At 36.5% G+C, this 16,555-nt stretch overlaps 2 protein-coding genes and 1 pseudogene across 3 annotated transcripts; all 3 read right to left on the reverse strand.

Annotated features, from left to right (window-relative positions):
* Positions 1-1,358: 1,358 nt before the first annotated feature.
* On the reverse strand, positions 1,359-3,250 carry LOC117619143. The gene is made up of 3 exons (XM_034349013.1): positions 2,884-3,250; positions 2,480-2,567; positions 1,359-1,807 (listed from the first exon to the last, which is right to left on the reverse strand). The coding sequence occupies exons 1-3, from the start codon at positions 3,176-3,178 to the stop codon at positions 1,669-1,671; spliced, it is 522 nt and encodes a 173-aa protein (XP_034204904.1). The 5' UTR covers positions 3,179-3,250; the 3' UTR covers positions 1,359-1,668.
* Positions 3,251-9,804: 6,554 nt separating this feature from the next.
* Positions 9,805-11,909, reverse strand: LOC117619955 (annotated as a pseudogene).
* A 431-nt stretch (positions 11,910-12,340) lies between these two features.
* LOC117617190 (histone H3-like centromeric protein HTR12) lies at positions 12,341-15,954 on the reverse strand. Of its 2 annotated transcripts, XM_034346472.1 has the most exons (8): positions 15,709-15,954; positions 15,542-15,579; positions 14,739-14,784; positions 14,575-14,622; positions 14,353-14,471; positions 13,757-13,831; positions 13,119-13,194; positions 12,341-12,615 (listed from the first exon to the last, which is right to left on the reverse strand). In XM_034346472.1, exons 1-8 carry the CDS (start codon positions 15,767-15,769, stop codon positions 12,560-12,562), a joined length of 519 nt encoding a protein of 172 aa, XP_034202363.1. In that variant the 5' UTR covers positions 15,770-15,954; the 3' UTR covers positions 12,341-12,559. The 2 variants fall into 2 exon arrangements, with proteins under 2 accessions (XP_034202363.1, XP_034202364.1); XM_034346473.1 differs by lacking the exon at positions 13,757-13,831.
* Between the last annotated feature and the right edge of the window lie 601 nt (positions 15,955-16,555).

Genomic DNA, 16,555 nt, shown 5'->3' on the forward strand with positions numbered 1-16,555 from the left:
ATATGATTAACAATTTTTATCCGAACCACATATATCATACGATCACTTTCTGAAATGTTACAGTGAGATATGATCTGACATTAACAAAACCCATTTAGTTTAGACTTACCCTAACCAACAACCATAACCAGATTTTGGTACAAAAGTGTAAGAGCATGGCAGCATGAGTCTATTCATTTTGGGGTGGGGGTTGTGGTCACAGGCGGTGAACTGTGGCGCACAGTTTCTCGACATGTCAACCTGAAAGCTATAGCTTTACTTTTTGGACTGGTGGATGGTCCAGCCAGGCTAAGGCTTATATGCAAACCTTGGCACATATGGACACCACAAAAGCCAATTTCATTGAAGATCAGTAGGACCACAGCATCACAGCATCATAGCATCACAGCAAGAGCTGCTTCAGCAGCTTGCATTCAAGTTGCATCTTTGTGGCTTTAATTACAAACTGTACGATGATAGAAAATTTGTCAACTTTTACCTCTTAAATTTGAATCAGCAGAATTTTTTTGGGAAGAGATATCACTGAACGCTTGTTTTCTTGATGTTCACACTGAAGTAACTTCCCCCATGATCAAGATAAAAATTGAATTGAATTGAAATTCTTGCATGGAACGATTGTATACAGTGTTTCTTTTTGCAACCATCATTCGTCTATGGAAAATGCTAGGCTTACCACATTTTTCATACCACACTATCCCATTGTATTGGTGGACTCTACTTCTATTAGAGAGATGGTACACAATGTGGTATAAAAATATGATAAGCCTAGCATTACCCTTCGTGTATTTGTGGTATTGTATGGAAGAATGCTGATGATAAGGGCCAAGTGGTATTTACACATTTAAGTGTGTTCACTGTCAAGGACTTCGATTTGTATATTTAATCAAATGTGGTTATGCACTCATCGAATAGAAATCAATTTTCTAAAAGATCCTAGCTTTTGTGCTTTGGTGGGTCTCTGAGACACTTTTAATGACCTAGGTTGTGTTGAAGGGATATCTATATGATCTGAATGATTGCGTAAAGCCCGCAATAGCAACAGAAACAGAGAAAGTATACAAAAAATACAATTCTTTTATATTATATTAGCATTTTCATTAGTATTAGATAGTGATCTCGGCTCAGCTGTGAGTCCTTTCTTGATGAAGTGTTGGCACCATAGCATAAATGAGGAATTTAAGCCAATTTTGATATAACATGAGACCAAATAGACATGGATAAGTTTTTTGGTCCACGATACTTTTGATGAACCCCAATTTAAAGTTGCAAGGGGAAGATAGTGACCAAACATCTGCTGAAAAAGCTGAAAGAGACAAGCTGCATAGGCCAACCATAAATGTGAAGTACATGGGGGGATCTAAGTTCAAAGATCTTTTATTAATTTCAATCATTCTCCAATGTTGTCTTTGCTTGTGCTGTGTGTTGTGTAGTTGAGTGAGAGCGTGAAAATGTGTCAGAGAGAGAGAGAGAGAGAGAGAGAGAGAGAGAGAGAGAAGGCAGGCAAGTCTCAATAACTATAGCCAAACAGGTAAGTTACAACTACCTCACCTTGTGACACACATAGGTAGGAGTTAAAAGGGAAAAATAAACACATGGGTAGGAGTTAAGGGGAAATTAAATTTGTTTAGCCTAACCTACTGGATTGCCGACTGACAAGGGAAATCATCATCAGGAGTTGTATCTCTTGTTGTTACTCTTAAGCTCTGTTCTTCTTCTACTTGCAAATACTTCTCCATGTCTCATTAACCAGAACCTCTCTATTTCTTCTGCTTTCCTGCCTGGAATCCTCCCAGCTATTAGACCCCACCTGAGCTACATACAAGTCTTGTTAGAAAACCATTTTCCAAAACCACATCAATGTTTTGCACTGAATAAGATTAAAAATGCATTATTTGGTTGCATAGGATTCTTGCACACCACAAACATTTCTGGACAAATCATGTTCATGTACAATAATTGGTCTAGCTACTTCTCTCTTTCCACTTTGTTGGACCAAGTTTGTATCTCCCCTCTCTCTCTCAAATAACAAAGAAAACTATGAGAAGAGATTCAACAAGAAAATTATTTGAGCTTGACATGTTATTGACACTCCAAAAAAATCATACTGGCATTCTCCTTTCTAAAAACATAAATAAATTTGTACGTATGAAAGTGTGCAACACAAAAGTTCTTCAGTTCTTTTTTGTTTTTAAAACACTTTCCATGACCACTAGAGCATGTTGTGAAGAATTCTTAAATGTGAAGGCTGGCAGACACATGATCATGAACTACATAAATGCATGAGGAGGAGTCACCCGGGACTCACTCACCAACTCAGATAATATCGTATGAGAAACTTTTTGTACTTGGCTATGGTGTGCCCACATTTCAATAACTATTTCTATTGCTCTGCTTCCCAAGTTTGAAGGCACATTTATAGTTTGCCTAAAAATAAAAAATGAAAGCCAGTGTTTTTGAATTTGACGTTTTTATTTGTTACCTGTCTCCGACGAGCTTGTACATTCTGCAAATGAGATCTTCTTCTTGTTCAGACATGTTTATGAACTCCCACTCAATGCTGCTCACCTCTGCAAAACACATGCAACAAAGAACACAAAGACTTTAGTTATTGAAATACCCAACTGAAACAAAAAAGAAACCAAGAAGTTAACCCAAAGTTTGCATCTTTTTGGGTTGTTTTCTAAAAAGATAAAAACCCAGAAAGTAAGTTTACAGAGGATGGCATTTGTCCAAGAAAGAAACAAAACAAAAAAAGACAGCAAAAAATGAAGAAAACCCATTCAAGAACAAAGGAAAAGATGGAGAACCCATAAGGAGATTTTAGAGAGAGAGAGAGAGAGAGAGAGAGAGAGAGAGAGAGAGAGAATGAATTGGATGCTTTGCCTTCAGAGCAACAGGTGCTGGTCTTGGCTTGTTTTCTGCGGCGTTTGTCCATAGCTTGCTTCTCTTTTGCAGCAGTTGGTATATTAGCAAGTGAAATTTGAGAGAAGACAGAGAAGAATCTAGAGAGAGAACAAAGGGAGAGAAACCCAAGTAGAATTTTTTTGAGTGATAAATTAAGAACAAGAATTGGGTTTAAATAGTTTCCCAAGGGGGATTTCAGGAAATATATAGATTGCTGGGTTTTCAATGAGTTCTGGTGTGTGTGTGTGTGTTTTTTATAAAAAAAAATGTTCATTGAGAGAAGAGCTTGAACGCAATGGGGAAGAAAGCAAATGGAAATATGGAATGGCAGGTCCTACCGAACAAACAAATTAAAATTATGTTGACTTGTAGTTGTCTTTGTAGACGTATGTTTCCAAGGTCAAAGGGTTGTTGAATCCACTCTTAGTGAAATGACATAAACACCCTTTGTTTTTGTATGTGTTAGTTAATTTGTCTTCTGAGGTGCCTTGGGGCTTCATTGGTATTTTGTCAAGGGGATTTGTGATGTGTCCACTTGAAGATGGTGATGTGGCACACTCCCAAGCTTAGTGCATTCCTTGGGATGAAAATGAAACATGGAGAGTGGAGTGGAGTAGATAATTGGAATATAATCACAATTAACTAATTAATTAATTAATTAATTGGATGTTAATCCTTCAGGTTGTACTGTGGATATAATCAATTAGCACATAATTCGATGTGACTCCCGACGACTTGCTCCATATCAAAGTGGGTTCTTTCAAATTTTATTTGAGGAAGGCTGAAGCTGTCATGACAACTAGCTGCTGACATTGACTGACACACCAAGAAAAATACACATCAGGCACTGACACACCAAGAAAAATACACATCAGGCATAGGAGGAGTGCTACAAAGCCTACAACAACAATCATGCAATTTGCATAGACTGTTTATATCTCGCTAATTTGGATCTCTATTAAGTTTTCCTTTTGTCCATTCATTCATTTAGTTAGAGGACCTAATTTATTAAGATTGGACAATAAAATATAGGTAGGGTTATACTACTAGTAGGAATATTTGTCCACTCATCACATAATAGTTTATGATTTTCAATCGTGCATGCATGTAAGTTCTACACAATATGAAAAATTAGATTCATTAATACGAGTGTTAAAGCCTATTTTTGACCTATCTCGTAATAGGATTCTCAAAAACAAATCGATAAGTTAAACACATCTCCAATTATTAACTGATGTTGTTCTGTCATATCCAATGTCTAGACTGTAGTTAGTTAGTTCTAATTGTAATCAATTTGTTAAGCAATGCCAAAAACTTTTACAGTTAAAACTTAAAATCTACTTTTAGTTGTAATGCTATTATGGATAATTGGTTTCCAGATAATTGTTTGCTCATACTCTACTCTCTTTTTTCTTCGGGCCTATCGTACTCTATCTATTTTAACTTGCTATTTAGTCACTCCCCTTTTTAGCTTCTTCCCATCACACATTGGGGCTTGAGTGAGGGTGGAAGTCAGACAAAAAAACAATTATGTCTTTCTTGTTTGTTTTATTTGGTGGTGACCATCACTTTCAAGAATTAATGGTAGAAAATGGATGTGGTTTACAAGATTTTATTCTGAATGCTGGTCATAATATCACATCAGTCCAAAAGGAAAAAATTAAAAAAATTTAAAAGGCCCATCCAAAGTGCAAGCTAATGTTGTTTTCACTCCTCAAATTTGGACTTTGATCAAAATAGGATGGGATTTTACCCCAAAAGTTGAAATTTGTTAGGGGGAAGTTGATAAAAATATAAATTCTAAGGTTTGTGTGTGACTTTACACTAATTGTTACTTACAAAATTTTCTTAAAGGTTAGCCTCGAGAAGATTCTTGCATGGATGAATGTTTGGTAGGACAATTAGAAAGGTCAAAAAAGGAGAGAGAAAAGCCAAATTAACTTTCAAGATTATGTCTTATTCTTTCGACTTCATGCTGGACCTTTGTGGTTGCCCTAAACCTGAGCTCCCTATAAATCACATTTGACAGCTTTTGCAAGGTTTAATTTAATAACTTTTCTGAGCCTTTCCAAGTTATATAACTTCAAAGTTCCTAAAGCAGGCTACTTGACACATTTTTATGAGCTCAGATCTTGGTTTTTTTATATCTATAGCTGGCTAGCCGACACCAGGTTTTTATTTTATTTTTTATCACAGCTCCAAAAGTTGATTAATCGTAAACTCCAGAAGTAAATCATTGAAAATAAGAGTGCTAAGTACAAGATAAACACCAGAATCCCAACACTAGTGAGGACACAAATGGACATAAAATCTTTGGTTAAAAAATATTTCCCTGAATTTGATTTGCAAGACGAGAGACATCTTTCTCAAAAGTTGTAAGTTGTAAAAAAATTTGCTAGTGGAGTGTAGCGCAATCAAACATTAATATGATGGCATGATATTACGATGACTTTGTCAATATTCAGTTAATATATGCTAGTTCAAGCTTTTTAGAGTGCATTTGGATGGTATGTATATAAGGTTAATGATGCAGCGTGATAAATGAAAGGCAATCAAACGATTAGCTTAAGAGAATCAAAGCATGGAATCCACTGAAGTTGAGAAAACTTCAAAGTCTATTGAATAATAATAAGGATAACAACCCGACATCCTTAGTTAAAATTGGTTTAAATACTACTCAAGTCCTAAAAACCCTAGGAATCCAAATAGAAATTAAAAACTAAAATAACAAAAATTCCAAAAACTAGCTCAAAAACTAAAGTGCTTCTTTGGGCTATTAAACGACGTCAAACGCCCACAAAAAAAAAAATCATAAGTCACAGTAAAGCAGTGAGTTTATGACGCCCTTCTCTTCGAAAGGACGGGTCATAGGCCCAAATCTGCAGTTTACCTTATTTGCCCTCACGTGGGTCGCTTCAACTCCTCTTCGATTGATTCCACCATCTGCTCTACATTAGTTAAATCTACTGCATATATTGATAAAATCCATATCAAATGTACTACGTCTAGTTATTTCAAATATATTCAATATAATATTTGCTAATTTTTATAGTCTTCTTGTTAAATCCAAATCCTTTATTTCAAATTTCTGTACTCAAATGGAATCTAACGGCAACTAGAACCAAAATTACAACAAAAGGCTTCAAGGTTAATTAGCCTAAACGATGAAGGAAGGTAGAATTGGGTTAGAATTTAGGATAGATTTTGCCCACAATTTACGAAAGCACAAATCTCTTTGATCTCTATATATGAAATATGAACCCAGGCTTCTCTTCCGTGAGAATATATAATTTTTTTGGGTAATTTTTAAATACTTGGTTGTGTGTGTGTTTTTTTTCTTTGAAGTACTAACTTGTGCGAAACCTGACACCCTCATTTTAAGTTTGATTATTTGATGGGGAATAAGAGAATGTCGACTTCACGGAACTCAAATATGTCAAGTTGAATTAGAAAATTGATATATCGCTATTATGATCGTCAATCTCACTACACTGAAATAATATATAAAAATGAATATGTTCTGTGCACAAAAGAGAGAGAGACTCAGAGAGCAAGAGGAACAAATTAAAAGCAACTACAAAATTAGTTTTGACTTTGGGTTTGGGGGGCAAAGCAGAATGGTGGATGGAAAAAGGAAATGAACAGAAGTCATATCTTCTGTAAGGCCTGGCCTGCCATTCGTATTTCTTGGTGACATAGTTTATATTAACTTGGAAGAAAGAAATCCCTGGCTTGGATTCTCAAGGACAGTCCTAATTTTGTCTGCCTTTTTTCTTTTTCTTTTTTCCCAATATCCATACTTCAGTAGATGCTTTTTTGAACAATAAGAACAAGTGTGTGTATGGATTGTACTAGATATACATTTGGTTGCTGCACGCCATGAATGGTAAATTGGAATTTTCACTTTACAACATGCGCATATTCTTATGTTCAAGGAGGTATAAGGCTTAGAAAGTGGAGAGTTGTTGAAGAATATAAAGTCTTACATCGAAAACTCGACAAAAAATAATATGACACCACTTTTAATAACACCAATATCTTTTGTAATAAAATTCCACACCTACTAGGTTTTGTAGGTGGTTAAGTTGGAAACAATGTCGGTATTGCTAGTAGTGAGCCGTTGGCCTATCTCTCTAATAGAGCGAGAGTTGAACTCTAAATGTGAAAGAATAGATAAGTGCTTAATGAGTATGGCGATGAATTATATATCTTCATATCAACAAAAAGACCAATCTGCGCCCAACTGTGTTCAGGGCTTAAGTTATGTGGTTCCTTTTAGGGGTGGGCACTCAAACCGGCAAACCGGAAATCCGAGCCGAACCACACCGAACCAAACCGGAAAAAAACCGAGTTGACCAAAAAGTCAAAAACCGGTCAAAAACCGAACCGGACCGGTTTGGACCGGATTCGGATCCGGTTCCATGTCTTCAAAAACCGAACCGGGCCGAACCGAACCGGTGAAACTAAAAAAATATATAATTTCAATATATATTTATATTTAATGCTATATTTTTAATTTCATTAAAAAAAACCTAATATTTATCCAAGTTCAATGTCAAAATATCTCTCTTTTCTCACTTTAATATTTATTAATTATATGAAATTGAATTATTTGTTAATTTTCAAGTAAAAAAATAATATTTCAGTTGAGAATTGTATTACAAAACAATTTAAAAAAATAATTTTTATAATCCGGTTCAAAACCGAACCGGAACCGGAACCGGACCGAAACCGGTTCAAACCGAACCGGACGGTTTTTGAATTTTTTAATTAAAACCGAACCGAACCAAACCGCATGAATAGTATCGGATCGGTTCTAATTTGAGGCAAAAACCGGTCCAAACCGAACCGTGCCCACCCCTAGTTCCTTTACAGAAAAGGACTTAATGGACTGCAACAGGAATGTTGTAATTTTTCCATAAAAGGGAACACAAATGTTGACCACCAAATAAAAAAACACAACGAATTGCTTTACCCGTATTTTTGACCGCATATGCCAATCAAAATGCTTGATTTTGAAACAAACCTAACAACTTATAGACAACAATCAAACCTAACGAAAAATAAGGCAACCCAATTGGCCCATGCATTTATTGGCTCATAGCTGCAATAACAAAGGCATGGCTAACAAGTATGGGGGCATATGATATGCTATATGTAATTCAATCATTACCAATTCACTGCTCATGTTGCTGCCTTGCCTACATTCAACCAATCATGAAAAACCAGTCACAATTTATGGTGGAAGCTCTGGTTGAATTGAAGAGAGATAATTTGAGGGCGCAGTAAAAATCAAACACAGGTCCACAATCTGCAAGCCAACTGTTCTCACTCGCTCCCCTAAAAAGTTTGCACAATCTTCATTGGTTTAAATTCAATGCTCTAAGAAAGTCATATGAACTTACCAAACTCCCAAGTACAATGAAATGATTGTTAGCAACCTGGAATTTGAACAGATTCAACATCAATATTGCAGAAACAATAAACCTTGGGCTGGATATTAATATGAACCTGACACAAGATCACCTGAAAATCAATGTAGGTAGGAAATTGGCTAATGAATCCTTTTTAAATAACCAGCTACATATGATTAATCTTTCGATTCGGATGTTGTCAGAATGTTACATATAAGCAACTCAATGGATATATCATATATGTCTTTTAAGTATGATTCAACATTGCCAGAAGGGATGCCAAATATGCAACTCAATACCACAATGCGATAAGGGGCTAACCAAAGTGAGCACGTTACAATCCATTGATGTTTGACGTTCTTTTCGAGCAACGAATAGATGGTCTAAGAAGTAGATTATGCTCAGTAAATAATCATAATATCTTTTAATTCTATAAGTTAAGCAAACAAAAAGCCAGTCACCAGAGTTGACCGAATGTGCACCCTACTCTGTGAGGACCACAACCTAGCAGGATGTTAATAGGGTTGGTTCAGGTTGAAATATACAACACAGTAGTGTTCTGACTTCTGGGACAGAGGCTGTGGTTTCTTTACCAAAATAAAATAAAATTGAAAGCTTGTTATTTTGCTATAAATTGGAACATAAAAAATGAGCTGGGTTTACCCATCCTTGTGGACCTTGTCCATATATGGCAGCCAAAATGGTTGAGACATAACTAATTACAAAGCAGACAAGCAGCAAAGTTAAAGACAAGCTAGTTAGTTGAAACTTGGCACATGGATTTATTATCTCATTGCTGCAATACAATTACAAGCAGTAATTGTTAAGGGCTGGTTTGCAAGAACTATGCAGACACTAGAATTCATGCATAACACCTCATGTTGTTGCCTATGTTCATCAAGGAAATAAAAAAACCAGTCACTATGATAGGGAAGTTTGTTGTGAAAGGATCCGGTGGACCATCGAAGACAACCCCGATGAAAATGACGCTTCAATCATACATCACATGCGTGGAAATCCCTGCCTATCTGTAACATTTGGAAGAAGTATACGCTGGGAGCTCGGTTTGAATTGAACGGAAGAAAACCAGCTAGTCTCACCTAAATGATAGCAGAATCTTAAATACTGATTCAGCTCTGAATATATGGTTTCCTTGATGCTTTCCCCATCTCAAAATTCTATACCAAATGAACCAAAATCTTATATAGCTCTAAGAATTTTTGCCTTCAAAACATATAGCTGGCTTACTTTGCATACACGAAACCTATTTCACCCATTTTTAAAGTTCTGTTCCAACTTCAATATGATGTCAAGCTATTACAGCCTGTCTAGGATACTTGGAAAAATTCAACCTAAACTTAGGCCTCATGAAACTGCCCAAGATATGATAGTTGGAACTCTTTAGCCCAGCACAACAAGGCAACCAAATAACGCAACAATCAAAGTAACATATAATACCAAATCAAAGTCATACTAAGCCTTCATTCAAACATAATAGTCTACCAAATTCCAACCCTAAATCACTACCAAAAAGGTGTAAGTAAAGTTCTACACCCCATTCCACTAAAAGGAAAAAGAAGAAAGAAAAAAGTTCTAAACCACTTTAGAAATAGTAACGGATATCATCTGATCTTAAACATCACCCCCACAAAGACGAAGTACTAGGTGCAGGGTAGACTCTTTCTGGATGTTATAATCAGCCAGGGTACGTCCGTCCTCAAGTTGCTTCCCAGCAAAAATGAGCCTCTGCTGATCCGGAGGGATACTCTCTTTGTCTTGGATTTTAGCTTTCACATTGTCAATTTTATCGGAACCCTCAACATCAAGAGTGATTGTCTTCCCAGTCAGAGTTTAACAAAAATCTGCATTCCACCACGAAGGCGAAGGACAAGATGCAAAGTAGATTCCTTCTGGATATTATAATCTGCCAAAGTCCTGCCATCCTCAAGCTGCTTTCCTGCAAAAATAAGCCTTTGTTGGTCAGGTGGGATCCCTTCCTTATCTTGAATCTTTGCCTTCACATTGTCTATGGTATCAGAGCTCTCCACATCAAGAGTGATGGTCTTGCCCGTCAAGGTCTTAACAAAGATCTGCATACCACCTCGCAAACGGAGAACAAGATGCAAGGTGGATTCCTTCTGGATATTATAATCAGCAAGGGTCCTACCATCCTCTAGCTGCTTTCCAGCAAAAATAAGCCTCTGCTGGTCAGGAGGGATTCCTTCTTTATCTTGAATCTTCGCCTTGACATTGTCTATGGTATCCGAACCCTCCACCTCCAGAGTGATAGTCTTTCCAGTCAAAGTCTTAACAAATATTTGCATCCCACCCCTTAATCGAAGAACAAGATGCAAAGTAGATTCCTTCTGGATATTATAATATGCCAAAGTCCTGCCATCCTCAAGCTGCTTTCCTGCAAAAATAAGCCTTTGTTGGTCAGGTGGGATCCCTTCCTTGTCTTGAATCTTTGCCTTCACATTGTCTATGGTATCCGAACCCTCCACCTCCAGAGTGATAGTCTTTCCATTCAATGTCTTGACAAATATTTGCATCCCACCCCGCAATCAAAGAACAAGATGCAAAGTAGATTCCTTCTGAATGTTATAATCAGCCAAAGTCCTACCATCTTCCAACTGCTTTCCAGCAAATATAAGCCTCTGCTGGTCTGGTGGAATTCCCTCTGTCTTGAATCTTTGCCTTGACATTGTCTATGGTATCCGAACCCTCCACCTCAAGAGTGATAGTCTTTCCGGTCAGCGTCTTAACAAATATTTGCATCCCACCCCTTAATCGGAGAACAAGGTGCAAAGTAGATTCCTTCTGAATGTTATAATCAGCCAAAGTCCTACCATCTTCCAATTGCTTTCCAGCAAATATAAGCCTCTGCTGGTCAGGCGGAATCCCCTCCTTATCCTGTATCTTAGTCTTGACAATATCAATAGTGTCCGAGCTCTCCACCTCAAGGGTGATAGTCTTGCCAGTAAGGGTTTTCACAAATATCTGCATGCCACCCCTTAAACGCAGAATCAAATGCAGAGTGGATTCTTTCTGGATGTCATAGTCTGCCAGCGTCCTACCATCCTCAAGTTTCTTCCCAGAAAAGATAAGACTCTGCTGCTCAGGTGGTATCCCTTCCTTGTCCTTAATAAGGGCTTTGACATTGTCTACGGTGTCGTAGCTCTCAACTTCAAGAGGAATGGTCTTCCCTGTAAGTGTCAACCCAAAGATCTGCATCTGTACAGTACAACAGTTAGTAAGAATAATAACCCTTTAGAAGCCAAAATTTAGATTTGATTTTCTTCCACAGATTACAACAAAAAATCAAAACAGAGGCCTAAAATTCAAAGATATATTAATTCTAACTACAATCTTCAATAAGGTAACAAAGGTTACATACTCAAATTATCTACAATTCTTATGCAGATCACAAGCATAATCAACGAGCATGCAGTAGAAGACGTACCTTGAGAATCTGAAAACCAACGAAGAAAAAACCTTGAAATCCTAGTGAGAAAATTGAGATTTTTTGTTGTTGTTTGGTTGCTCTGTGATTTTTGGGAATTGAGGGGTGAGAGGTAGGTGGCATTTGTAGGAACGGGTGGGACTTAAAACAGTTTAGGGATTGGAGCGCGCTATCGGGAAGTCAGGTTATTTCTTCGTGCCCAAGACTTCTAGAACTTTCTGGACTCTCCTCTCTCCACCTTTTGATTCTTTTGCATCTACCAAGCATTTTCTGAGGAAAACTGTTTCTGAAAAGGTTTAGTTTTTATGTAATTACATGGATGGCATAATTGTAAAATTCCATTTGATTTGATTATTTAACCCTAAAGTGCTTTTTAAATAGCGTAGCTTACAATAGCCAACCCAAAAATAAACTACGCAACGGGAAGTTGAATTTCAATCGAACTTGAAGTCGAAGAGCCAAACAAACAAATGGTTTAGGGTTTAATGATCCAGCAACAATTGCAATAATACGTCCTATTGATCGAAATCTGACATACAGGATGATTCCGAATCACAAGCACTTGGGAAACAGATTATTTCAACTTTTATTTTTTCTTTCGGTAACAGTATACATAACTACAGAACTATGAGTCGAGTTTGCTGCCTACTTCCTAGTTCTAAGAAATTACAAGTACAACAACAAAAATAAAATTGGCTACTACCAGATAACAAATGCCCATTGTTTTTAAAAATTGTTATGATCAGTGATTATGGTGTCGGTTGCGGTCGTGATGCTCTCACCACTGCCTCCCTATACCTCCAATTCGACGAGCCAGCTCAAAATCCTTCTTCACTGAGGAAACAAAAGCAAATGAAACGGGTTTGTTACAACAATATTGTGTGCAATGTAATGGTACAACCGTCAAAGACTGGCTGAAACTCAAAGTAGAAGATGTAAAGTGCCAACTGATAAAGGTTTGACACATTTAGGGCAATTACAACAGCTTATCGGATGGTTAATCAAATGATACAGAAAGTAGTACTGCACATCCCTTTTGAGTGCATCAAAACTCATTTTCCATTAGTATAGTATTTAAAATCATGGTTCCAAAAGAGACTAGTGCTGCTGAAATAGGCATATGAAATGCTAAATCATCTTTCATTTAAGGAAGCTCCTCTAACACCAAAGATTCATTAAACTGAATATAATCTGTCCCTTGAAGGAAAAAAACAGAAAAGAGTGCAAGCTTTCATAGTTTAGCCAATATCTCACTACAAGCATCAGTCACAACTAGTAACTTTTACATTAGCATTAGGAAAACATCAATTAATTACGCAAATTTCAAATTTACTTACTAAGAGTGACACGCTTTGCATGAATTGCACAGAGCATGGAATCTTCAAATAGATGAACTAAATGATCCTCTGCTGCCTACAAAAGAAGACAATACCAATAAGCATGAACATGATTAATTTGTCTTCTCATAATTTATAGCAAGTACACAAACATGGTATGCTTGGGATAATGAAAAGAAATTCCTGCAACCAAATCCAAGCAGTTTGTTGGATAGGCTTGATTTGTTGAGTAGAACAATAGTGGTAGTAAACAAGAAACTATAGATTGTTATCAAGAAGAGTGTTCTAGTTTCAACAGAATGAGTAAGGCCTTAAGAATCTTGGGTTGGCAGCAATGCCATTGTGTAATCAAAGCATACAATAAACAGAAAATTGGAAGGAAGTATCCAATGCACTTCCATGATACTTATGGTACCTACTGCATAGCATCACACTCATCGAGTCTGAAATTGGATAAACAAGATGATGGATAAACAAAATGATGCTAGGACTTACTGAAATTGGAATGCAGACATTTACTAGTTTATTAAACAGATTGAAAAGAGGAAGGGGGTAAGACAAGTAGCCTTTGCATGGTTATTCTGTTACATGCAACCACATTCACTTGCCATTCAAATAAAATTAAAATATTTATTCACCTCTTGAATTGCCAATAAAGCATCAGGTGTCCAACGTATAGAACCATGAGACAGATTATTGGAGACCTCTCTTACCTAAAATTAGTGACAAAATTGTCAGCATTGTGTGATTAAACCTCACTAGCATAATTAGTCCATCAAATTTAATAGATAATATCAACCTACACAAAGTTAACAAAGAAAGAAAGCATATTCTTTTGCACAATCCAGTGTTAGCCTGACTAACAAAGCTTACTTAATTCTGAGATTGCAAAGATGTAAAGTTCAACTTGTTTATACAAATTAAAATGAGAAAATCAAATCGACATCAGAAGGAGAACAGAATTTGTTAAATCTGCAAGTACACAAACATCATGATAAATTGAAAACACAAAACTGAGTTTCCATGCCAACAAATAAAAAGTTCTCTGATTGTGCAAACAGATAATTGCCAAAACTAGCTGACTCAGCATTTAACTCCTAGCACTAACACTACCTAACATTTCTTATCTATCTGTTCATGTCCTTTTGTGTGGGCCTCATGCACCTATTTGCACAAGCCCCTGTATATGTGGTGCAAGTGCGTATATACATCAATCAGCGGGATAAGGACTCACAGCTCTGATGAAAGGAGCAGCTGGGATAAGCAATGAACATGTCTTCTGGAAGTGACGAATCTCCCGAAGAGCCATTGTTCCTGGCCTGAAACGCCGCTTCTTCCTCTGCGTTTCTGGAGCTATAGATGCAACAACAAATAATCGTTCACAATCAACTTATCAGCATCAAACAAATAGAGAAACAGATAAATAAATATGAAAAATATATATATATATATTTACTTGTGGGAGCATTCCTCTGAGGTCGCTTCTTCTTCTGTGTTCCTGGAGCTATAGATGTAACAACAACAATCATTCAAAATCAACTTATTTCCATTAACCTCACCATCTCCATTGTCCGCAACAAACAAATCCAAAAACAGATCAAATAAGGAAAGCATATTTACTTTTCGGGCTGTTCCTCTCTGATCTCTGCGTTCTTCCAGAAGGTTCCTTCAATTTATTAAAAATATAAAAGTAAAATAAGCCAATAAGGAATGTCAAAATTATAAATATAAAAATTTCGTCACCAGATTACAGATAAGTGATAAGTTTTGTTGGTTTACCACTACATTCAAGAGCTAAAACTATGATATAGACTAACTATAGATTCATATTCAAACACTCCCCTCGAATATGATTTTAACTCAAGTAGGTCAACTATTGATTTTATTCAAATAATAAGAAATGAGATAAAAGAATAGAGACATAAACCAAAAATAGAATACTAAGTTTTGTCAATGGCTTAAATGCTATAGAATTTGTTTGTTTTTTTATTTATTTTTAATTTAATTATATATATATATATATATAATCAATGATATAATAGACATAAACCATATGCACCTTGCTTGAATGCTTTTCCTTTCTTATTTATATATTTTCTACTAACCAATGTTTTCGCAGCAACCAAACAGAAAAAATAAATAGACTAGTAATTTGTTCCACCAAATATCATTAAGTGCAACAAAAAAAAAAAAAAAAAAAAGTACAAACAAACAAACCGGAGAATTAGCACCCAACACTAAGCTCCGTTCGGCAAATAAGTAAATGCAGGTAAAGAAATTTAATAATTCCCAAACTAATTTCCCCGATTCCCCTCCTCGCACTCCTCTTTCCCAACTTTTCCAAGTAACCAAACACATGAAAAACAACAGCCGAAATTAACGAGAAATGAAGTACGAGAAAGAGAGAGAGAGAGAGAGAGTACCGGTTGTGTGGCAGGTGATGGCGCCGGTGAGCGTCCGCCTGTAGATCAAGACTTAGAAAATTAGGGTTTGTGAAACGCATAAATCATAATCCTCAAGGCATACGAACAAATTACAAAAGCATATAAACGAGAGAGAGAGAGAGAGAGAGAGAGAGAGAGAGAGAGACCAGGTTGGTTGCGAGAAGATTTATTGTCTTTCCGGTTAGCTGTATGTTTGACTCTCGCCATTGATTTCTGGAGCGCGGAGTTTGAAGCACAGAAGGAAAGAGAGGGAAGGCCAGACTAAAGAGAAGACATCCTTTTTTTTTTCAGAGCAAAAGTCAGTTTTCTATTTGTTGAAGCTCTCTCAGACTCAGAGTAAGAGCCTCAGAGGCATCACCTGCTCTGCACCTACCAACTTAGCAACTGCGAAATAGAAATTAAAACATATCTGATTTTAGTAATTAAGTGAAAATAAAAATACTTCCCGCTCGATTGCATTTTGATTTCGCGTCCGTTTGGGAATGCAGTGCATCACTAGAAACGGTGACGTTTTGTTGTCGATGAGGCATAGGTCAAAAAACTAAAATAAAATTGGATTGCCACCTCAGCAAAATGGTCTCCAACGGTATCATGTCTGACAAATTTACAACGGGGATGGTAAACTGCAAAAGAAAATATGTTAAATAAATAAAATAACTGAAAACATCAGGAGTCCAACGGTAATTATTTTTCTTAAATGTGACAAGTTGACAACGGCCAGTTTTTTCGAGGCACCAATGCAATAGTCCAATTATTTTCCCTTGGAAATGAAGGAAAAAAACTTGTAAATTTCCCCTCATTTCTTAAACCAAATTGTTTACTCTCCCTACACTTAAATTTCAATAAGTTGCAGTGAGTCCGCTTTTGCACCTAATTTTAAAATTTAAAGAAAGGCGAAGAAATTTTGGACAAGTTTTGCTAATCTCTCAAGAATAAAACTGGTTTGCTTCAATCACCGAATAAAAAACCCAATGCCGTAAAGTTCCGTTCTAT

This window comes from Prunus dulcis, chromosome 2, assembly GCF_902201215.1.
Source record: "Prunus dulcis chromosome 2, ALMONDv2, whole genome shotgun sequence".
In the NCBI taxonomy this organism is placed as follows: Eukaryota; Viridiplantae; Streptophyta; class Magnoliopsida; order Rosales; family Rosaceae; genus Prunus; species Prunus dulcis.

What these genes read in the sequence shown, in the direction of transcription:
- LOC117619143 (XM_034349013.1), bottom strand. Translation starts at nt 3,178, where the DNA reads ATGAACATTTTTTTTTATAAAAAACACACACACACACACCAGAACTCA. An exon ending in CAGCACCTGTTGCTCTGAAG is followed by an intron (nt 2,568 to 2,883) that starts GCAAAGCATCCA and finishes TGTGTTTTGCAG; the next exon opens with AGGTGAGCAGCATTGAGTGG. An exon ending in TACAAGCTCGTCGGAGACAG is followed by an intron (nt 1,808 to 2,479) that starts GTAACAAATAAA and finishes TATGTAGCTCAG; the next exon opens with GTGGGGTCTAATAGCTGGGA.
- LOC117617190 (XM_034346472.1), bottom strand. Translation starts at nt 15,769, where the DNA reads ATGGCGAGAGTCAAACATACAGCTAACCGGAAAGACAATAAATCTTCT. An exon ending in AGAGAGGAACAGCCCGAAAA is followed by an intron (nt 14,623 to 14,738) that starts GTAAATATGCTT and finishes TTACATCTATAG; the next exon opens with CTCCAGGAACACAGAAGAAG. An exon ending in CTTTATTGGCAATTCAAGAG is followed by an intron (nt 13,195 to 13,756) that starts GTGAATAAATAT and finishes CTTCTTTTGTAG; the next exon opens with GCAGCAGAGGATCATTTAGT.